Raw genomic sequence first — 24,208 nt, 5'->3', positions numbered from 1 at the left:
TATTTTTTATTATAATTTCTTTTTTTTTGTTAAATGGCTATAAACAAAACTCAATAAAAAAAAGATTTTTTAGAATCTTAATATGCAAGATAAATCAGAATTTAGTTCCTCTAAAGACATTTGCAACGTTTTGATTAAATCTAATTTTAAGTCTCCAATGAATTCATCCCAACACATGCTAATCAAATAAATAAAAAACTTTTAGGTAGGAGATTGAATTTATCGTTTTCATTTCCCCATCTTTGAAGTACCACTTCCTAGAAAAAGTGATAAATCCTATCAACAACTTTAAGTTTGAATAATTGTTGAAGATACAAACCAACATATTAGGAAATTTTAAAGATTTTCTCAGGAACAGTATGTAATAGCCACTTACGATTGTTTTTCACATAAAAAAAAGAGAGGAGGAAAGAGCCTACAAAAATATACCTTTCTTGTCAAAAAATGAAGAGAAAAAACATAGACGAATGGAAAAATTATCTTGTAATGGAGGTATATGAAATAGAAACTTCTTTTAATCAACAATTTCCAGTAGTAAAGCATAAAGTAAAGAGCTATCGTGGTAACAGAGGCTGAAACTTAAAATAGAAATTGTGATAACACTAGATAAGTCAAAAGAATCATAAATTTGAAGTTTTCCATCAAAAGTTATTAGCATGAAAACAATCGCATAATTAATAAACTCGGATTCAACATGTTCAAGGGCCCTTTGTTCAGAAATTTTCAAACACTTCGTGGTACTGAACTGTAAGCAAGGAGTGACGCGGCTTACAGATACTCTTAACCATCGAAAGTTACGAGCCTGAAAAAATTTGCCTGGTTTTTGAAGAAGGGGGAAAAATACAGTAACCTTAATGAAATCACAAAGTCTTTATGAAATCACAAAGTTTTAATGAAAACCACACAGTTAGATTCACCGTATTAGAGAACCCTGCTGCAGAGGTTTCAAGCTCCTACTGTAGATGCTGCAAAACTGTGGAATTTTCTTATTTTTTATGCTAGAAGAAAGATCACGGATGCGGGTTTTATTTCGTTTCTTTTCGTTTGCTGTTTTTTTTTCATTTACTTTATCCGGGGATGATCGCATCGAGCCAATAATCCTAGAGTATCGGGAGAGGACTCATTCGAACCGAAATGAGAAGTTCTAGTGCTTTTTTAAGTGAACAAAAAGATTGGAGGTCAGCAAGCCTCCTCTTCCCCTTCTCTTTTCTCCAAAGTCGTCTGATCATAATTTTGAGATAGCCATTCTGTTCAACATAGTTAAAAGGTCCAGTAACTATGTCTTTGGGGATAAAATGACCCCCACAACACCTGGGGAAAGGTCTGTAGGTCATGAAATTTGCCCATTGCTTACGCATAGTATTTGTTAGTGGGAAGTACACATTTCTGGGGGAGGGGTTGAACTTTCTGCTTGAGGGATTTTCTACTGGGAGAATTTTTCTTCGGGAGGGATATTTCCGGGGGGTTGTGACTTTCCAGGGAAAATTTTACACTGGGGGAATTCACTAGAACTCCTGTACCAAACACTTATGCTTGTTTAACTTTTTTTGCCAACATAATTTTACAGGTGAACATGTTAAGGGGAATTGTCCGGGAGAAAATTTTTACCGGGTTAAGGTTTTCTAGAGATACTTTTCGTAAAGGGGGGGGGGAATTCAGAAAAACGAGATGCAATAACAAAAACAGTAACACCAACCAAAACTGGTACATTGTCAATACGAACAACGTCAAAACAAAAATTGCTACAGACAAAACTCTTTTTCTGATTTTATCAAAAGAAACTGCTCCTTTTAGGTTTTAGTATAATATATTTCTACATATGTAACACGGTACGTTTTATATATAATATGTTCTGTACAGGGTTGCAACCAGGCCGAAAGAGTACCCAGTTTTACCCCCCCCCCTGAAGCATTTTCTCTTCTCGTTAGTATTTCTATAAAAATACAACTAAACAAAGCTATTTCTCTTAAAAAGCTAAAAAAAATATTTTTCCAACTCATAAATTATCAGTCGGAAAATATTTTTCCGACACAGAATTTTCACAAATATTTCGGAAGATAAATGGTAAATAAAACACTTGCAATTATCAACTGACTATATTTCTTGTTGTGTAAATTACTTTCAAAAAAGCACTAGTCAAGCTCTTACTGACATAAATGGGGGTGGGATGTTGGAGATAGTGGCCATCCCTAAGTATAGGCTACAGTGGTTTCCCTCAGCTTCAAATTGGTATATTATTCTTTACTATCTTATGTAAAAACTTTTTCTTTATTGAGGAAGACTACTAAAGGCAAAAACATGTCTTCGAGAAGCAGACTTTTACTAGCTAACAGACAAAAACCAAGTTCAAATTCTTATAAAAGGTTTTCGAGTCGTGTTTCCTGGCGTTATAGAAAATATGTTTTCTTTCTTTTAATAGTTACCTTTTCTATAATTTACCGAAGTAGAACACGAATAATAAGAACTACTGAAGGTTATTTATTTACGCAAATCCGGGTTGCAGCGGTAGCTGGCAACCTAGTAAGAGACGATCACGCCCCTTAGTAAAAAATAAAATAGCCCATAACTTCTAAAACTAGAATAGATCAAAAAACGAAGTACACTATTAGAAACGCCTTGTCCAAAACCCCCCAGTGAATTGGACAACAAGGGACATGTACTGGCTTGAAAATCAAGAAAAGTGGCTCCAACAACGATATTCTGCATAAACGGCATCTTTTTTTTTCTTCTTGTTCTTTTCATCGCAGCCAGCTTGGGACTGGAACATCTTAGAGAGCTGTTTAATGACTCATTTTAAAGGACATTCCAACATTTTGTTCCTTTTGTAGTTATAAAAATTATTGTAAAATGTAACAAATTTCTTACGAAAAAACTGTATTTTTCTATAGTACTGTAGTAGCTTTTGTTATTATAATATCATGAATTTGTCAACTCTATGTAATATTAAATAAAAAACAAGTTTTTTTTAAATGAAAGTAAGGAGCGACATTAAAACCTAAAACGAACAGAAATTACTTCGTATAGGAAAGAGGCTGCTTCCTCCTCAATGCCCCGCTCTTTACGCTAAAGTTTTTTACTGTTTTAAAAAGCAGAGTTAAGAGAAAGAGTCAAACTTTAGCGTAAAGAGCGAGGCAAAGAGGAGGAAGCAGCCCCTTTCATATACGAAGTAATTTCTGTTCGTTTTAAGTTTTAATGTGGCTCCTTACTTTCATTTAAAAAAACTTGTTTTTTTTATTTAATTTCTGAACGTTTTTTAATTAATGCATATTTTGATCTTGGCTCTCCGCACGTAAGTAATTAAAATGAAATTTGCATTTTTTTATTTTTTTTTTTTGGTAAATGGCTTTCTCATAGTTTTAATCAGAAGATTTTGAGAAAAAAGGAGAGAGGGAGGAAGCCTAGTCGCCCTCCAATTTTTGATTACTTAAAAAGGCAATTAGAACTTTTTATTTTTTTACGAACATTTTCATTAGTAAAAAAATATACGTAATTTACGAATTAACTTACGTAACGAAATTCTATATTCGTATGTTTTTATTGCGTATATGAGGGAGTTCACCCCTCGTCGATACCTTGCTCTTTACACTAAAGCTTAAATTCTGTCCCAATTCCTTAAGAATGAACTTTGAATCACAAAGGCCGTAGAATAAATAGTTGAAGTTACTAAAAATACTTTAGCGTAAAGAGCGAGGTATTACGAGGAGGTAAACCCCTCATATGCGCAATAATTTCTGCTCGTTTTACGTTTTAATGCTGCTCCTAACTTTCAGTAGAAAAAAACTTATCATATTTATTTTTTCATTGTTTTTTAAATAATGCTACAAAATCATGCGCCCCCGTCATTGAAAGTAGAAAAAAACTTATCATATCTATTTTTTCATTGTTTTTTTAAATAATGCTACAAAATCATGCGCCCCCTTCATTGAAAGTTTCTTCCCCCATGAGATGTTTTTCCATGGAAAGATCCTCCCACGTAACCCCCATCCACCTCAACTCCCCCTCCCAAACCAAAAAAATCCCCCTGAAAACGTCCTTACACTTCCCAGTAACCATTACTATATGTAAACACAGGTCAAAGTTTGTAACTTACAGCCCCTCCCCCAGGGACTGGGGGGGTAAGTCATCCCCAAAGACATAGTTATTATGGTTTCCGGCTATGCGAAACAAAAAGGCTATCTCAAAATTTTGATTCGTTGACTTTGGGAAAAAAATGAGCGTGGGAGGGGGCCGAGGTGCCCTCCAATTTTTTTGGTCACTTAAAAAGGGCACTAGAACTTTTCATTTCCGTTAGAATGAGCCCGCTTGCAACACTCTAGAACGACTTGGTCGATACGATGACCCCTGGGAAAAAAAAACAACAAAAAAAAAACAGACAAACAAACAAACAAACACGCACCCGTGATTTGTCTTCTGGCAAAAAATACGAAATCCCACATTGTTGTAGATTGGACCTTGAAATTTTTTCTATAGGGTTCTCTGATACGCTGAATGCGATGGTGTGATTTTCGTTAAGAACGATCCCATGACCTTTAGGGGGTGTTTCCCCCTATTTTCCAAAATAAGGCAAATTGTCTCAGGCTTGTAACTTTTGATGACAATGACTAAATTTGATGAAACTTATATATTTAAAATCAGCATAAAAATACGATTCTTTTGCTTAATCTTTTAGCATCGAAATTCCGTTTTTTAGAGTTTCGTTTACTATTGAGCCGGGTCACTCCTTACTACAGTTCGTTACCACGAACTGTTTGATAAGATTCAGTGGATATAGCTGAAACCTAGTAAGGAAGGAATTATAGTGAAGCGTCATTACAGTATTTATATTATGATAAAGCAAAAGGTATGAAAAAAAACTGTAAAAACTTTGTAAACTGCAAAATATTGAGGATGTTATAGTAAATGTTATTAAATGAAATTAAATGAAATTATTATTTCTATTCTTATGATATCCGGGTTGCAGCGGTAGCTAGAAACCTAGTAAGGAACGATCACGCCCCATAGTAAAAACTACAATACCCCGTAACTCCTAAAAACAAGTGTCAGATCAAAATAAGAAGTACACTGTTAGAACCGCCCTGCCCAAAACACTTACATAGAAAACTTACCGTCACTTGGTTTGAATAACAAAGAAAATCTGTTGGCTTGAAAAACAAGAAATGTGGCCTCAGCCATTATTAAATAAAAAAGAACTAGTTTTTTTAACTGAAAGTAATGAGTGACATTAAAACTTAAAACGAACAGAAATTACTCCGTGTATGAAAGGGACTGTTTCCTTCTCAACGCCCCGCTCTTTACGCTAAATTTTGACTCTTTCTCTCAATTCTACTTTATTAAACAGTAAAAAAATTTATCGTAAAGAGCGGGGCGTTGAAAAGGGAAAAGCCCTTTCATACACGGAGTAATTTCTGTTCGTTTTAAGTTTCAATGTCGCTCCCTACTTTCAGTTAAAAAACTAGTTTTTTTATTTAATTTCTGAACATTTTTGAATTAATGCATGTTTGATTTTGGCTCTCCGCAAATAAATTATTAAAATGAAATTTGCATATTAATTCTGTTGTGGCTATAACGCTTTCTCTTCTTTGTCGCCTCATTAATACGTCGGTCTTTACACTAAAGCTTAAGTTTTGTCCCAATTCTTTTAGAATGACCCCTGAACCAGAAAGGCCGTAGAATAAATAGTTTAAATTACTAAAAACACTTTAGCATAAAGAGCGAGGTATTTAGGAGGAGAAGAACAACTCATATGCGTAATAGTCTCTGTTCGTTTTAAGTTTTAATGCTGCTCCTTACTTTCAGTTGAAAAAACTTTTTCGTGTTTATTTTTTCATTGTTTTTTAATAGTAATGCTAGAAAATCCTGCGCCCCCTTCGTTGAATTTTTCTTCCCTCATGGCCTATTCCTCCAAGTAAAGATCCTCCCACATAGCCCCGTCTTCTCAACACTCCCCCAAACCAAAAAAAAAAAAGTGAAAACGTCTGTACACTTCCCAATAACCATTACTGTATGTAAACACTGGTCAAAATTTGTAACTTGCAACCCCTCCCCTAGGGACTCTGGGGGAGTAAGTCATCCCCAAAGACATAGTTATTATAGTTTTCAACTATGGTGAACAAAATGACTATCTCAAAATTTTGATCCGTTGACTTTGGGAAAAAATTAGCGTGGGAGGGGGACTAGGTGCCCTCCAATTTTTTGGTTACTTAAAAAGGGAACTGGAACTTTTCATTTCCGTTAGAATGAACCCTCTTGCGACAATATAGGACCAATTGGTTGAAACGATGACCCCTTGGAAAAAAAAAGAAAAAAAAAAAACAAATAAACACGCACCCGTGATCTGGTAAAAAATACGAAGTTTCACATTTTTGTAGGTAGAAGCTTGAAACTTTTGCCATAGGGTTCTCTGATACGCTGAGTGCGATGGTGTGATTTTCGTTAAGATTCTATGACTTTTATCGGGTGTTTCCCCCCATTTTCCAAAATACGGCAAATTTTCTCTGGCCCGTAACTTTTGATGACAAAGACTTAATTTGATGAAATTTATATATTTAAAATCAGCATGAAAATTCAATTCTTTTGATGCATCTCAGTTCTTAGAGTTTCGATTACTATTGAGCCGGGTCGCTCCTTACTACAGTTCGTTACCACGAACTGTTTGATATTCTGCATCGACGGTATCTTTTTTTCTTTCCGTTTTTTCTTCTCCACAGCTAGCGGGCCACTGGGACATCATACATAGCTGATTAATGGTTCATTTAACAACCTTGTAAGAGATGATCACGTCCCATACTAAGAAAGACAATAATCTATAATTCCTAAAAAATAGTGTCAGATCAAAACACAAAGTACAATATTAGAATTGCCTTGTCCGTAACTATTATTAAGAAAACTTACAGTCTCTTGGCTTATACAACAAAGAAAATATATTGGCATGGAAAACCAAATAACTTGCTTTAACTACGATATTCTGCATCGACGGCTTTTTTTCGTTTTATCTTTCTAATCAGCCAGCTGGTGACCGGAAAATCATAGAGAGCTATTTAATGGCTCATTTTATCATTATAAAAGGCACTTAGTCAAATTTACTTTTTCAATGATTTGTATTCATTCAAGAAATTTTATTCACTGTCTATATACCTTCTTATTCTTCAATTATTCCATTTCTGTCCTATTTGCAGATGTAGAGGGTATACTCAATTCCACTTTTGAAAGTTTTAAAACAAGAGAATCTAATCTTGAACTGATAAACTTTAGGAAGTAAAAGCACCTTAAATATCAGGAAAATAAATTGACCTGAGCAAATATGGGGAAACAGGAAGCATAGAACATTTTTCAATTTTGCCATTAACTAGGCTGACATTTTTACTTGATGATAAGGTCTCAAAGAAATCCGGGTTACAGCAGTAGCTATTAGCTAGTAATCAAACAGTTCGTAGCAACGAACTATAGTAAGGAGCGACCCGGCTCAATAGTAAACGAAATTCTAAAAAAATTCTATGTGGAAGGGTCTTTCCTTGGAGGAATATTTCATGCGCGAAGAAAAATTCAATGAAAAGGGCGCAGGATTTTCTAGCATTATCATTAAAAAAAATATGAAAATATAAACATGAAAAAGTTTTTTTCAATTGAAAGTAAAGAGAACATTAAAACTTAAAACGAACAGAGATTATTACGCATATGAGGGGTTCTAAAGAACGAGATATTTAGGAGGAGATAAATGCTTTACTCTTTATGCTAAAGTATTTTCGGGTTTCACAAATCGCTGCAACTAATTTTTTTCCTCTTAGGTCCGTTTTGATCGGTCTACATGAGCAGTAATTTACAGATCAACCAGAAAGAAAATCCTACATAAGTGTCACAAATCACAACAACCAAATTTTTTTTTTTATAATTTTTATCTTCCTTGATGTCTCCTTATCCCTGTTTACATACCTTGTAAGTTTCAAGTCAATTGAAAACAAAAACTTTTGGCCGTGTTTCACTTTCAATGCAAATTTCCAAGATCAAAATATGCATTAATTAAAAAACGTTCAGAAATTAAATAAAAAAAACAAGTTTTTTTAAATGACAGTAAGGAGCGATATCAAAACTTAAAACGAACAGAAATTACTCCGTATATGAAAGGGGCTTTTCCTCCTCAATGTCTCGCTCTTTACGCTAAAGTTTGACTCTTTCTCTTAACTCTGCTTTTTAAAACAGTAAAAAACTTTAGCGTAAAGAGCGGGGCGTTGAGGAGGAAAAGCCCCTTTCATATACGGAGTAATTTCTGTTCGTTTTAAGTTTTAATGTCGCTCCTTACTGTCATTTAAAAAACTTGTTTTTTTTATTTAATTACATAAAGGATCGATGTCAGTCAAGAGAATCTAATGTAATTGTTATTAAAAGTTTTGTTTAGACTTTAACTTCATATGTATATAAAAATTGCCTGCGGCAGGAATTGAACCTTTGGATAAGAATTCAAACACGCTATCCACTGTACCACACAGGCTTTTAAGGACGCAATTTTAAAAAAGTTTATTGTTTACTTGAATGAATATCCGGGTTGCAGCGATAGCTAGCAGCCTAGTAAGAGATGATCACATCAAATTCTAAGGAATATAATAACCCATAAATCCTAAAAATAGTGTCGGATCAAAACAAGAAGTACACTATTAGAACTGCCCTATCCGAAACCTCTATATAGGAAACTTACCGTCCCTTGGCTTGATCAACAAGGGAGATATATCGGCTTGAAAATCAAGAAAAGTGGTTGCAATCATGATATTCTGCATATACAGCATCTTTTTTCTCTTCAGATAGCTTGGCACTGGAATATCGAAGAGAGCTGTTTAATGGCTCATTTTACAGAACAATATCATGTATAACTAAGACTACTGTTGCATGTGCAAATATCCGGATTACAGCGGTAGTCCGGGTTACAGCGATAGCTAGCAACCTAGTAAGCGACAATCACGTCCCATACTAAGAAATACAATAGCCTATAACTCCTAAAAAAAAGAGTCAGGTAGAAACACAAATAATACTGTTATAACTGCCCTGTCCAAAACACCTATATAGGAAACCTACAGTATCTTGGCTTGGACAACAAAGAAAACATGTTGACTTAGAAAACAAGAAAATTTGCCTGAACTACGATATTCTGCATCGACGGCATCTTTTTTTCTGTTTTTCTTTCTCTTGAGCTAGCTGGGCACTGGGAAATTATAAAAAGCTGTTTAATGGCTCATTGTAAAGAAAATATCTATATCTAGTGCGTTTTGTAACTAATCAATAAACAGTTTTTAAAACAGAATCAATTTTGCACGAAAAATAGTATATTCATGTTTACAATAAAGAATTTTTACAATAACTTTAGCCCCTAGTATTTGAAATATTAAAATCCTTATGGTAAGGAACGAATTAGTTCAATTTTGAAAAGAAGGAATTACGGCAGAAACCTACACGATTGGATAAGCTAGCGATAAGTAATAAAAAAGGCTCCACCAAGATTGTAACGTAATCACGGAATTTGAAGTTCCGAGTACAACCATTACACCATTTAAGGTTGATATGATAAACAAACTTTGGGGTATTTGGTTTACAGCGGTAGCTAGCAACCTAGTAAGAGATGATGACGTCCAATACTTAGAAATAAAATAACCCATAGCTCTTTAATAAGGGTCGGATCAAAAAAAAACACCAGAAAAACTAAAAAAAACACAAAAACTAACAATTAAAAAAACAAAAAAAAACAGAAAAACTATAAAAAAATGAGAGTTCAGGTGTTGGTTCCAAAGAATAATCATTTATAGTAACTCCAACTGTAAATTTTCGGTTTTCGGACCTTCCCACAGACTCCGTTGGATAAATAACAGATTACGTTGAAAACCTATTAATCTTATTTATGTTAATCTACTGTACTTCTTTACTTATGTTCTCTAAAAAATCTACTGTGGTTTTTGTTTAAGCGATCAACAATTAAAAAAGGGGGCGGGGACTAGCTGACATTCCAAATGTTGCTGGGGCGCGTTAAAAAGTTAAAAAAGTAGCACTAAACAAAAAAAAAAAAAAAAAAAAAAAAAAACAGAGATAGCATCTTGAAAAGAGAAACGGAAAAATATTCAACAGACCAGGCTTATCGAGAAGTTAAAAATTCAGAGAGCCAAATCAAAGAAGAAGGAACGCTATGATAATGATGAAGATTACCGAAACAACTATAAGAAAAAGTTGCCACTAGAATAATGGATAGATACTGGCGTGAAAAAAGCCATATTATATAAAGGATCGATATAGTTAATTATCATAGTAATGTACGAACTCTAAGCTATCATGAAATCATAGTTGCAGCTGTAGCTGTAACTTAGTAAAAGTTGAATCCGGTTTGTATAATAAAAAAGAACGAACTCTAGATCATAGTAATTGAAATATTAACTAACAGCAGTAACCTTAGCTTTAACGGCAGTTTTATCATCGGTAAACTTTTCTAGGGTATGGTGCAATATTTGACTTTCTTAGTTGCTTGATTTTCGGAAATTCGTCTCTTACTATTCAAACTAAGAAAGAGCCATAGGCTTTTTCATGTATGTAATCTTAATGTAAGTTAGATAAAGGATCGGTAACTTTCATTATAAATGTGGACAATATAAGTTTCATTGATTTTATAGTTGTAGAAATAGCTGAAACCTAGCAAAGAACGAACCGTGGCATATAGTAATCCGGGTTGCAGCGGTAGCTAGCAACCAAGGAAGAGACGATCACTTCCCATAGTAAAAAATAAAATAGCCCATATAAAATTCAAAGGAATATTTACTGGCTATTAACTTGACAGGTAATTGATCGTGTGCTTAATATCAGAAAATTCAATTATAATAAAAAACCAACTCTTACCTATACTAACTTGTATATGCAAGTTAACTATAGCATTAGCTTTTACAGTTATATTTGATCAAGGTTGCAGCGGTAGCTTACAGCCTCTTAAGAGACGATTACGTCCGATACTAAGAAATACATTAGCCCATATAAAATAGCGTCTGATTGAAATACAAAGTATACTATTAGAATCCTTTTGTCCGAAATCCTTATGCAGGAAACTTACAGTTCCTTTTCTTGAATAAAAGGAGTCCATTTGCTTGAAAAACAATAAAAGTTCCTTGAACTACGATATTTTGCATTGAGGGCATCTTTTTCTCCTTTTTTTTCACTCAGTAGATGGACACTGGAAAATAATAGAGAGCTGTTTAATGGCTCACCTTAAAAGACATTGCTACATCTAGTGCCTTTTGTAATTAAATAACAAAATTGTATTGTACTGTATCATATTAATGACGCTTCTTGACTACTAAAGTCCCTGCGTCGGCCCTGCAGTGCATTACTGCAGCATGATTCGATCTCTGGGTCCCGTATTACCAAGCTAAGGTCAAACCCACTGCGCCACAACAGGACTAAAAAACAAAAGTTTTTAAAATAGAATCATTTAAAAAAAAGCTAAATTCTTATGTATTAGCTTGATGAACGATGACGCCATAATCGTAGGTTGTAACCATATATTACCTAATAAGTGAATACAATATTCTTGTACTAAAATTTATAAAGAGCCAGCTGAAACTTACCGCTTTCCCCTCTCTCTCTTTGCCATCTTGTCTCTATCCCGTTTTTCTCTTCTCTCCCCCCTCTTTGTCTCGGTCTGAATATTTACCCCTCTGTTTGTGTCCGTTTCTCTCTGTCTCTCCCCACCTCTGTCTTTTCTTTCTCTCATGCATTGGTCAAGTGAGGTTAAGCTGACTGTAAAAATCTATTATCTTCTAGCTGATGGCTACGTTCCGTGGCGTGAGCGCCTGGCAAATGATTTGATTTATGTTCCTCCTGTATTTGAGAAAAAAGACCCAATACCTGATCATGAGCCTCACAATCCAACCAGAAATTTTGAAGCTCCAGATGAGAACATCATAATTACAAAAAGCAAAGAGAATACAAAAGAAATTTTAGATATAATTCTTACTGAAAATTTGATTGAAACTGATGCTCCAGTTCTTCAGAATGGTGATATTGAAGAAGAAATACCGACAAAGAAGGACAAAAAAAAGAAAAGACATTCTAAAATAGAAAATTCTCCTCTGTCAACTGAAACTGAACCGCTTCCAACTGATTGTAACACTGAATTTAAAGTGGAAACTGAACAAGAAGCTCCAGAAGAACAGCCTGCACAAAAGGAGAAGAAAAAGAAAAAACATTCGAAAGTAGAAGATCCTCCTCAAGCAACAGAAGAACCAGAAACTTGTGCAATAGACAGCACAAACGGTGATATGGGAACGGTTAATGAAGCAAAAGATGGGTATATCAAGGAAGTTGCAAATTCCCGGACAAAAGATGTTGAATCATTTGAGGGTAGACCAGTCACAGAAGAAATTAAATCTGAGCATTATGGAAATATTGACAGGGAATCAATTCAAGATTTAGAAGATAACATCCAAGAAAACATCCCGGTTCCGCACGTGACAGTAGAGTCAGATCTTGAAGAAATTGCATTTGACCACCAAAATCCTGAAGGGTATGATGAACATGTAAGATCAGAAAATGAACAAGTTTTCCATCTAGATCACAAGTTTTTTTCTAGTGATGAAGGAGGTAGCCCTCTTCCTGTATCTCCTCTCCCAGAAGACCAAGTGGAAGAAGAGCCATTAAAGGTAATTTTATTATTTTTATTTATTTCTATTTAATTCATTCATCGTGAATCTTTTCTGGTATTTTTTTTTCTACCTATTTCGCTGACAAAAAACTTCCTTTTCTTTCAACTAATCATTGTTTATATCACTTGTAAATTTTCATTTTTTGGCCTTGTCAAATTCTATAGTCCAGGTTGTTGATTCTTATCCGTTGTGAGTTTAAATTATTCGGTTGGTTTATTATTATGTTGGTTTTAAAGACTCGGTATAAAAGAGGTATATAGATTGCAATATCTTGCCTTTAGCAGGACTTATTACTTTTTATCGAAGCCTGTTTATATATATATATATATATATATATATATATATATATATATATATATATATATATATATATATATATATATATATATATATATATATATATATATATATATATATATATATATATATATATATATATATATATATATATATATATATATATATATATATATATATATATATATATATATATATATATATATTTATATATATATATATATATATATATATATATATATTTATATATACACAGCTGTATATATATATATATATATATATATATATATATATATATATATATATATATATATATATATATATTTAACTACGTAAAACTTACGAATATATAACATTCTTTGCTGTCCCATTGTCTGTCCATATAAATAGATTGTCAGGTTTACCGACTCTTGAACATGCAACATATAATTGTCCATGGGAAAACAATCTGTATTCAGATCTATACAGCATTTTTCTAACGGTTACCCTTGAGCTTTGTTGATAGTGATTGCTAATCGAACATTCCCTGTGTCCCTGTTGTCATTTATATATCCCCCTGTGCCCCCGACGTCCCCGTTGTAGTTGCGTCCCTGTGTCCTGGTCGTCATTTATATTCCCTGTGTCCCGGTCGTCATTTGTGTCCCGGTGTCCCGGTCTGTAATTTCTCTTTGAGTGTCCCGGTTGTCATTTATATTCCCTGTGTCCCGGTCGTCATTGGTGTCCAGGTGTCCCGGTCTGTAGTGTCATCTTATAACGATGTCATATACAAAGCCTTATATACTTATAATGACGTCATATGCAAACCAACAAACCAACAAACATGCATATATACAACTTATTATATATATATATATATATATATATATATATATATATATATATATATATATATATATATATATATATATATATATATATATATATATATATATATATAGTTTCTTTTTTTGTTTTTTCTTTTTTAGTTTTTTCTTTTCTTAGTTTTTTTTTTTTAGTTTTTCTTGTTTTTAGTTTCTTCTTTTTATTGATTTGTTTTCTTTTTTTAGTTTTTTCTTTTTTAGTTTTTTTTTTTTTATTTTTTTCTTTTTAATGGTTTTTTTTTTGTTTTTTTTGTTTTTTCTTTTTTTCTTTTTTTTTTCTTTTTTTCTTTTTAGTTTTTCTTTTTTTTAGTTTTATAGATCTTTTTGCTTTTTTATTTTTATTTTTTTACCTTTTTTATTTTCTTTTTCTTTTTTTTAGTTTATTACCTTTTTCTTCTTTTTTAGTTTTCATTTTCTTCTTTTTTTCAGATGTCATATGCAACTCACTGCAACTTTAAAAGGGATAGGCAGGTTTTTCTCGTCATCATAAGGGCAACTTCGTGTTCTTTCTTCGACTCTGTTCCACTGAATATGATTCTGTGTCCACTTGGCAACTTTTCAAGGCCTGAACCAGGCCACCATTCCTCAAGCAGGCCAAGGATGTCAAGATCGTACCGGCTCATTTCTTTCAAAACTTGTTCTGTCTTAGACAACTGGGACATTGTTCAAACGTTTCAGAATCCAAAATTGTAGTAATTTTTCACCGTCAAAATCGTGTCCAGTGGCTTGTGGTTGTCATCAGAATACAATCAGATCTGAAGCTATGCTCAATAGATGTTTCTGTTGCTTAGGTTTTTTGCAGGAGTGGGTCGCAAGCCCACAGCCCAACCCTCCCTCTTTATTCTGGCTTGGGGTAGGCTGCAGACGCAGGCGAGATTAAAAGGGGATGGTTAGGAAAAGGTGAAATATTTGATTCTCTGTTTATACGAAAAGGCTAAGATCAGCAAGGTAAAACTTTGGAGAATGCAGAGTGGAGTGTCACACAAAATCAAAAGGAACTATGGTCATCCAGTTTATCAAAAAGAAACATCCATAATATTTTAAGAACGGTTAAGGATATCGATTTGAAACTTTCAGGACATGTTGAGGGGATGTTGAAATGCGGTTGGAAGACCAACAGCTCCCTTCCATGCCCTTTCTGGATGCCCTCACTCTAAAAAATATTCTATCAAAATTATGAAATAGACATCTTGTTCAAAATAGTCAAAAGCTGAAATAACTATGCCTATGGAAATGACATAACCCCCTACAGCTGTAGAGAGGGATGAAGACCACAATAGAACACACTGTGTGCGGGCTCATTGCTAGAAGGACGTATCATCAATGTCTAAGGAAGACCTGAGGGTGTTAAGTTACAAATTTCAGGGGATTTTTAGGTAAGTTTTTAAGAAAAATTGGAAGGCAGCCAGTCCTCCGATAGCTGGTTGTCCTCTGATATCCTATTACCCCTTTTAGACACTTCCTTCTCTTATCTAACAAAATGTTGAAAAAAGGGTTTTGTTCAAAACGGTCAATGTATGCCTGCTGGGATAAAATGCCCTCTAAAGCCCTAAGGGTAAGAATAGTAAATTATTTAATTTGCCCTTGTTTACATATGGGATTTATCATTAGGTAAATGAGAGGGAATGTTTGATTCTAGGTGTGGTTGAAAAGGCTAAGGATGTTAATGTGAAACTTTGGGGAATGTTGATCGAGATTTTAAACTAAACCAAAAATATAATGAATATTCTGATTATTCAAAAGATATATCTGCAGCATAAGAAGAAGAGCTAAGGCTGCTAAATTTACTTCTCAGGGTATGTTGAGAAAGTTCTAAAAGTGGTTGGAGGGCAACCAGTCCCCCAAACCACTTTTTAACCATTTCCTTTTTAACAGCCCTCCTTACATAGATGTTTGATCAAAATTTTGGAATAGCAATCTGGCTCAAAATTGTGGAAAGATTAAACAAATATACATCCGGGGATTAATTAACCCCCACAGCCCCTGGGACAAGTATTGTAAGTTATTTGAGTTACCCATCGTTTATTTACAAGGCTGGTTATTGAGGAAGGGGGCATATTGGATCCCTAATCTCTAAAAAGACAAAGAATATTAAGATAGAACTTTTAGAAAATGTGGAGGGGGATGTAAAAAAAAAATCAAAGCACACCATATACAGTAAGGTTTTTAAAGATACACAACATCAGTATAAAAAGAACGTCTAAGGGAATTGAGTCAAAACTTTAAAGAAATAATGAGAGTTATATTGAAGAAGGAATGAATGGTGACTCCACCTCTCTTAATCTTTTAAATACTCCCCTTATTACTGGTAGAGATATTGAAAATCCATTTTATATAAAATAGTCACAATGTCTAATAGCCATGCCTTTGAAGATGCCATACCCCCACTATCCCCCCGGACAAGGAATGTAAATTATTCAATGTGCCCATATTTTAAATGCAGGATATATCGTTGCAAAAGGGAGGAATGTTTGATACTGCCCCTTTAAGCATATCCTAACTCTCAAAGTCTAAAGCTTTACTGAAAACGAATTATACTACAAATATTTTCTTTTACAAAATCTTAAATTGCTGAGCTTTCTGCAACTAATATATCAACTATTCAGTTTAATTTTATTAGATCTTTCCAAGAACTGTTTAAGGCATATAGTTTTCATGGTTACCCTCATGGGGGGAACCTAGTAAAGAATAAATAACGCTAAAACCGATCTATTTTCCTTATTCATCTTAGTTTTGAAACAATACCCAGTAAAAGGTTCATAATGGCTATTGGTTCTGAAAGAGATGAAGCTGGAGCCTTCCCAATTGTCTGATATTCAGTAATATGGAGGCAATTAAAGAAAAGGCGTAGCCTTTTCTAATTTCTTGTACATAAACCAAGTTTAGACGAAATTCGCTACGCATATTCTATATGTATTCTCGTTAATTTGTTGAATCCTTGAGACCTTTGATGCACCAATTATGGAGGGGACTTGGTTCTGGCTAATCTGCGCAAGGAAACGATTCAGCTCTTCAAAATTCTGGTTTAACACTTTTCAAACAATTTGTAGCATAAAACTAAGGAGCATGAGAAAGAAACATAGAAGATTTGCATCAAGTTGATATAAACACAAACTCTCTTTAAATGTCTTGATTTCAATTAAGTTGAGATCTTCCAGGAATAAAAAATAACATTATTTTATTTCATAGTTGTGACAAGTCAACACTTTGGTTTTGTTCCTATGCCGCCGATCTCAGCTTATTCCTGGAAACTGGTAAGGGTCTAACATGTGCGGTTTTTACGGAAAGTGTGGAGCTCAGGCCGGATTGATATATATGACATTACATTTTGGAAAGCTCCGCAGAACTCTTGCCTGGGGCCAAAAAGGATGGGTTTTTCTTGTCCACGAGCCAGAGCCTATGGTGTGCAAAGTGAAGTGGAGCTATATAGCGTATGTCAGAGAGAAGTATCTGAAGTTGTGCAGCCAAGCTTTCGTTTCATCAAAGCATGTTTCTGCTTTCGAGTGGAGAGCTCCGTTCTAGCAGGCAAGCAGGCAGGCACCACTTTCAAGTCGAATATGGACTAAAATCTATAAGTGTTAAATATATGCGGCAGTTACCCGGCCCCACAGCCAATATATCTTCTTTGAGTGATAATAGAAAAATTTACAGAAGCAAAAATGTGCATTTTCCCACGGGTCCGAAAGTGCTGCCATCTATTGTTTCTACCCATTTCTGTTCGTGATTTCAGCTGAGTTTATCATTCAGTTTTCGGCGGTAAAGAAATGGTATGAGATGTGCCGAATAAACTTTAAAAAGTCTCTCATTGCTAAAGAAATTGGAAATTATCCTTTGCTCCTTTCTAAGTGGTGACGTTAGAAAGTTGGCCTACGGCAAAAAAAACAAAAACTTTTGAACTAAGACAGATATAATTTTTTTTTTGACGGCAAGCGATAGCTCTTGATGAGCTGATCAAAGTATATGACATCCATTTTTTGTACAAAAATTTCTTCATGAGGTATACCAGTTTGAAAGTTTCAAGGGATTGACAACTTCAGTAGTAAGGTACACACTGAAACGAAATCTAGGCCGGTACAAATTGTGAGACATATAGATGACTTGTAAGCAACAGTCGGCTGCTAGGTAATAATCACCTTCGGCAATGAGGGGTTAGTAACTTTTGCTAGTTGGTGTATCTTTTATTTGTTGCCTGTGTATTTGATGGTAAAAACAATTTGGTTCCAGTGGTAAGACATGTAGGGGACTTGTAAGTAATAATCTGCTTTTAGGCTACAGTTAACTTCAGCGATGAGGGTTTTGCGACTATGCTAGTTGGTGTACCCATTTATTTGTTTCCGTTGAACTTGATGCCTATCACGGGAGAAAGACTTATTAGCAAGAATCGGTTCACTTTGGACGAGAAACGGCTGTTAGCTCATAATCATCTTCGGCAATGAGGGGTTTGACACTTTTGCTAGTTGGTGTACCTATTCTTTTTGTCCGGTGTATTTGATGGTTAAACCAATTTGGTTCCAGTGGTAAGACATGTAGGGGACTTTTAAGTAATAATTGGCTGTTGGGCTACAATCATCTTCAGCGATGAGGAGTTTGCAACTTTTGCTAGTTGGTGTACCCATTTATTTTTTTCCGGTGAACTTGATGTCTATCACGGGAGAGGGACTTGTAAGTAAGAATCTGTTCACTTTGGGCTAGAAATTTAGGCAAATTGGTGCACATTGTATTCGATCTCTTTAAATTTGACACGCAACGGGTACAAACGATAACGTAAAACAATGAGATTGTTTCGTAATAATTAGTGTCACCTGTGGCATGTTAATCCTGAAAAGTTACGGATAGTTTTATAATACCTACTAGACTATATAAGATATTGTTCCAAGTTTTCATCCGTCACGTACGATTGAAAAGGATAAAGTTCAACTGGCTGTAATGTCAATTTAGACCCTTCTTTCGATATTATTTTGGAGTTGTTGTTTTTTCAACGCTTAGGAATAGCCTTTGGTCATGTGATAACTGATTGCTCTCTTGTTTGAACATACCGTTTTAAAAACTTCGATAGGCTGACAACTTCATCATTTAACCGATAGTAAAGAAACAAGTACAAACGAGAATGTAAAACAATGAAATAGTTTCGTAATAGTTAATTGAATATCATCTATGGTATTTTGATCCTGAAAAGTTAGGGATAGCTTTATAATACCAACTAGATTATATAAGATATTGTTTCGAAATTTCATGCCTCACGATGTGTACGATTGAAAAGGATAAAGATCAACTGGCTGGAAAGATCAATGGCTTTGATCATGTGAGTACTGATCGATAGCGAAGAAACAAAACCAAAGTGTTGCTCTCGCAACACTATAGTCGACGAAGCCGGACAAAGGTTGCTACAACACTTCACGTTGCCCGGGAAACGTAGGTCTAGTTACACATGTTTTTATATATTTCTTGTTAATATGGGTCAATGGTCACTTGCTATAAGGATTCAAGCTATAGAAAGGACAATTTTGGATAGCCTCCTGGGACTTTCGTGGTTGCGTAATGGACTAGTAATCTGCTTAGCAATGCTAGACCTTAGGCCCAATTCCAGCTGCTATGAGACTGAGCAACAGGCTCGCGACCTCTCTCTGTAAAACAGACCCAGCAGCTGAAATGTCGATTCGACGCACTATATGCTATCAGAGGTGCTGGGGTATTTTTCTCGTTATCATCCTATTCTTTTTTGAATTTGATATCCCTGTCTATGGACACTACTTTAAAGTATTTCGTATTCTAAAGAGGCTTCATTTAGCAAAGTTTTGAGTCTTTTAACGTTTTCTAAAGGCCTAATGTGCCATTTGGGATAATTTTCAGACGATTTTGTGATATCTAGTGCCTATTACGGAAACCTAGAGAAGCATAAATTAAGAAATGAAAATAGGAAAAAAAAATTAAAAAAAAAAGGTGGAAAACTGAAACTATTGGTAATTTGCTATGAGAAAAATGGAGTTGACCGTTTCGATCCGGAAGGATTACTAGATATTTTTAACAGCTGTTATTTTGATTGGGTAGCTCTATCGGAGCCTAAGTTTCTCTGTCTGTCTAATTATTTGAAAGAGATTTTGTCGGCATTGTCATCCAATCAGGATTTTCAACTTTCCCTACATGCACATGTACTGGTTAGGGAAGCTCGGGATGGAAGCTTTATTACAAGTCAACACAAACTCTTCAAAACGTGTTGGAACTTGTAGTTTTATCGTTGATTCCGAAATTACGGATGAAGAAGAACAAAATATAGACTAGTTAGAGTTAATTCTTGAAAACTTTCAAAATATATGTCTCCTGATGCCACATACCATGAACATTCATCGACATTCTTCGATGAACGAATAAGACCTTTCTGAAGCATGTTCACTTTGAAGCAAACGTTTCTGACAAGCCCAGTCTTGTTGGATCGAAGAATTTTCGTCCTGTCAGCATTTTGGCACCCATTTTTGACTTCCAAATCTACCAGGCAGCCACAACTCTAGGAGAACAATATGAGACTACATAGCTTGACAGTGGGCATCGTATTGTGCATGCTTCTATTTTAACAGGTTTTTTTGTGTCTATAGAACTCTTAGGAAATCTGGATGAAAGATAAATAATACGAATCTAACTGGGCCGAAATAGCCCAACACTTTTCACCAAAAAAGAAATAAAGATATAGAGGTAGCGTAACTTCTTTGATGTCAATGCACTCAGGCACAAGGTTATGAGTTACCGAATGGTATCATAACAATGTGATGCTCTTGTCATTGAACAGTAAGGGCACAGAAGACTAGATGGTGGTCAAGCAGAATTTCAAAGTTTCAAGGGTTGAGCGTGTAGGTAGAATAACCATAAGTAGCCTGAAGCTGAAACTCTTCATGAATAGCGTCTACCTGGGGGTCAAGATAATAAGCCGTTATCATTTTGAGTCACGCACAAAAAGGTGGACTGTGTGCCTGTTCCATAATTTTATGCAGCACTAGGACATATATTTGCAGTCTAAAATGCTATTGTATGAACGTCTTTGACACATTCAACAGCCCATCAAGCCTCTTCTCGTCGTTTGTACAATTCTAGAAGCTTGGAGCTGTGAGGTAAAAAAAAAGCAATACAAAACTTCTGGCTGAGACCTAACAGTCTGTTTCTAGCACAACAAAGAGGCCGATCCCTCAACACCAATAGAGAGCAGTACTGAACCTACCCTCATTGTTTGGCTTGACAAACACCACCTGGTTCAGACTGCATGAATGTTGCAGAATATAAATATGGACTAGTTTACGGCTTAAAACTTTCACTGCTTCACCCTAAGTCAGCAATTGCTTCAAGAAATCTCCCCAAAAGGGATTTTTTGCCTGGTGAATCTTTCTTAATAGAATAATTTATTTTTCTCCATGCTTTTGTCTCGATAGATGCCCAATAGCAATACTTTTGGGCTTTTTATAGGGGGGACGAATGCCAGATTTTTTAAAGCCGATAACTGTTAAACATAGTTGTTTTGTTTTTTTGCTGAATTATAAAGAAATTACCAATTTTCGCATCAACAAAGATTTTTCTAGGCCAATTAATTTTTCCAAAAATCCATTGATTTTCCGACTTTTTAAAAAGGCCAATAATTGAGGTAGAAAAACCATGATAATACCGACCAAAAAGGTTATTTTGTTACATATCACTTCATTATCTCCATCTTCTTTAATATGCCCTATATATTTTATTCATTTTATTCTTATCAGTCTATTCTTACCAGTCATTCTATTCTTATTCTATTTTACGATGAAAATTTTATTGGTCAAATTTCACTGCTTTGCTCTAGAGGGTTTATCAGGGTCAATATCATGCACTGCTGCTCAAAAATATTCGAGCTTTTCCCATGCGCGTTATCTTTATGAGTTGTTGGCTCATTTGTTTGATTTCATATTGCAGGAAAACTTGACTGAGGACTTAGATCAAGTCCAGGGTTCAGCAAATCCTCAAAGTCAAGAAACAGAAAATAATGAAGAAGTAAAAGAACAGGAGGCATGTCCTGATGTAGAACTGGCAGAAGAAATTATCACCTTAACAGATGAAGCAAATGCGGAAATCGAAGTAACCGAGGTGCAGCATGTAGAAGAGATCGAAGAAGGGGAAGTTAGACCTTCAGAAACTCTAACTGAATTAACAGACGAGCCTGGACAAATTAATAGTGATATAATAATTAATGAAGATGAAAAAGAAGCGGCTGAAGACATACACACTGAAGTTGAAGATAAATTACCTGAAAGCTTGCCAAGCAAAGGCGCTGAAAATACGAACTACATTTTGGAGAATAATATAGAAAACGAAGATGAATGAGTTTTTTATTTAAAGTATTATTATGTTTTTCCTTTTTTTTTGTCTAAGTGGATGGTTAATCAGCCAATCGTAATTGTCCAAGTTCAACATATATTTCGGGCTGTGTCCCCTAATTAATACTTCCTTCATTCTAAGCAATAAACAAGCAAAAGCATTAAAAAAAAATCACTTGATGAACGACCATGAACAACGCTTATAATGCATCGTTTTCACCCTCATTTTCCATTTGTGTGTTTAGTAGGTAAATGTGAATGTATGGCTTTCTTCTTGATAAACTTTTTTTGTTTCTTTGTAGTTGAAAAATTGCATTTTTCTACTCAGCAATAACGAATCAGGTTTTATTTTGCTGTGTTCATTTTTGCTAATAAAGTGAATATATACTAATATTTTAAATAATAGTGCTTATGTTTCAAGAGAATATTGATTTTGCTAAACCGTAACATAATAAACCTTTTGTTTTCTTTAACCTTTTGTAGTTTTAACGATTGTTGCAGTTATAGAATATTGAAAGAGATATACCAGTGTTTTGGTACCATGACGAGCCTATTAGTTTGCCAACTGAGTTGCACTAATGTACCTCGCGAGGCATGAGTACTACACGCTGAAGAATTTTGGCTGGGAGGTTTTACATCACCCACAATACAGTCCTGATCTTGCGTCGATTAATTTATGTTTCTCCACCTCAGGCATCACTTCGGTGACAAACGTTGCAATGATGATGACGACGTAGAAACGGAAGTGAAGGCCTGGGTAGCAGAAACAGGCGGCAAGTTCTTGTAAAGGGGTTACTTTAAAATTAGTTTAGAGGTATGATAACTGTTACAACAAACTTGGTAACTACGCTGTTAAATAGATTAAGGCATGTACTTTTTGAAAATAAATTCATTTTTTTAAATATTTATTCGTTGTGTACTTATGATCGAACGGACATTAATTAAAAAACAGATCTCGTATTTCATCTGTTTAGGTTATTTTCTATTACTGGTTTAACTGTTGAATCTAGTTTTTTTCTTTTTGACTGTTTGATATTCATAAAGGCTTCCAAATCTGAAGCCGCAAAATTCGACCTTTTATTAATATATGAGACAATTTCTCCTCTTAACGTCAACCGTTTTAATTTAAATTTTAACCCATTATTGTGCTTTCATTTAATTTTATTCATATTTGAAGAGGTTGTGAGGGATTATCAAATCCACGAAAGGTAAAAGGAAGCTGCTCGAGCTCTCAACTTACGTTCAGGCTTAACCATTTAGATTTATATTTTACCACAGTTCAAATTCCTCAAATAAGTCAGAGAAATACAATTTTTGACCAACAAAAAGTAACTAAAATACTTTAATTCAACCCCCTCCATTATGATCTTTAAAATTCTTCTTCAACTATGTCTGTTCATTGGATCAAATTTTCCGAAGACCAAATCTTCTGAAAAGCATGCATTCAGGTTTACAAATATGATATTCATAAAATAATTCATGTTAGCTTACAGCAAGTAAGGACCGACTCATACTTATGCCTCTGAAAAAGGAGTTTTGATAGCAATATATGCATCAAGGGAATCGGCTTTTCATAGTTATTTTTAGTGTAAAAAAATTTAAGTTGAAAGGTAGTCTATCCACTAAAACGTATAACCCTGAGATATGTTAATGATCATAGGCGTTGTGGTAAAGCTGCCTAAGTAAAAAGCGGAATGGGTTCTATGTAATATTTATTTCTTGTTTTCACCAATGCACTTTGTATGGAAGGGGGGATCGTTGTGCCTTTGAAGGGGACTCATTTGATCGAGAAATTAAGGTTTTAGAACCTTTTTTTAAGAATCAACGGTGATTAGAGAGCACGCAGCCCCTCTAAGCTCTATAGTCTCCCAAAGAAACGACATGAAAATATTGACATAGCCGTTTTGTTCAGCATAGTTCCTTGAATTGTTTAATAACTGTGCCTCTAGGGATGACAAACCCCCTTCCCCCATATCCCTTGGGACAAGGGCTATAATTTTTGCTATTCGCCCCACTATTTACATATAATATTTGTTTTTTGGAAAAGAGTATGTTTTGTTCC

General features: G+C 34.6%; 1 protein-coding gene across 4 annotated transcripts in view; it reads left to right on the top strand.

Moving 5' to 3' along the window:
• The window catches only part of LOC136029463 (glutamic acid-rich protein-like), a 151,395-nt gene extending 128,776 nt beyond the window's left edge, over positions 1-22,619 (top strand). For all 4 annotated transcript variants that reach the window (XM_065707879.1, XM_065707880.1, XM_065707882.1 and 1 more), the window contains 2 exons: positions 11,782-12,659; positions 21,746-22,619. In XM_065707879.1, the coding sequence (XP_065563951.1) occupies positions 11,782-12,659; positions 21,746-22,153 (1,286 nt within the window). In that variant the 3' untranslated portion in view covers positions 22,154-22,619. The remainder of the gene's footprint in view (positions 1-11,781; positions 12,660-21,745) is intronic.
• The last annotated feature ends 1,589 nt before the right edge of the window (positions 22,620-24,208 follow it).

Source organism: Artemia franciscana, chromosome 7, assembly GCF_032884065.1.
Source record: "Artemia franciscana chromosome 7, ASM3288406v1, whole genome shotgun sequence".
Lineage (NCBI taxonomy): Eukaryota > Metazoa > Arthropoda > Branchiopoda > Anostraca > Artemiidae > Artemia > Artemia franciscana.
The sequence above is the reverse complement of the archived record's forward strand: the minus strand, read 5'-3'. Positions and strand labels throughout refer to the sequence as shown.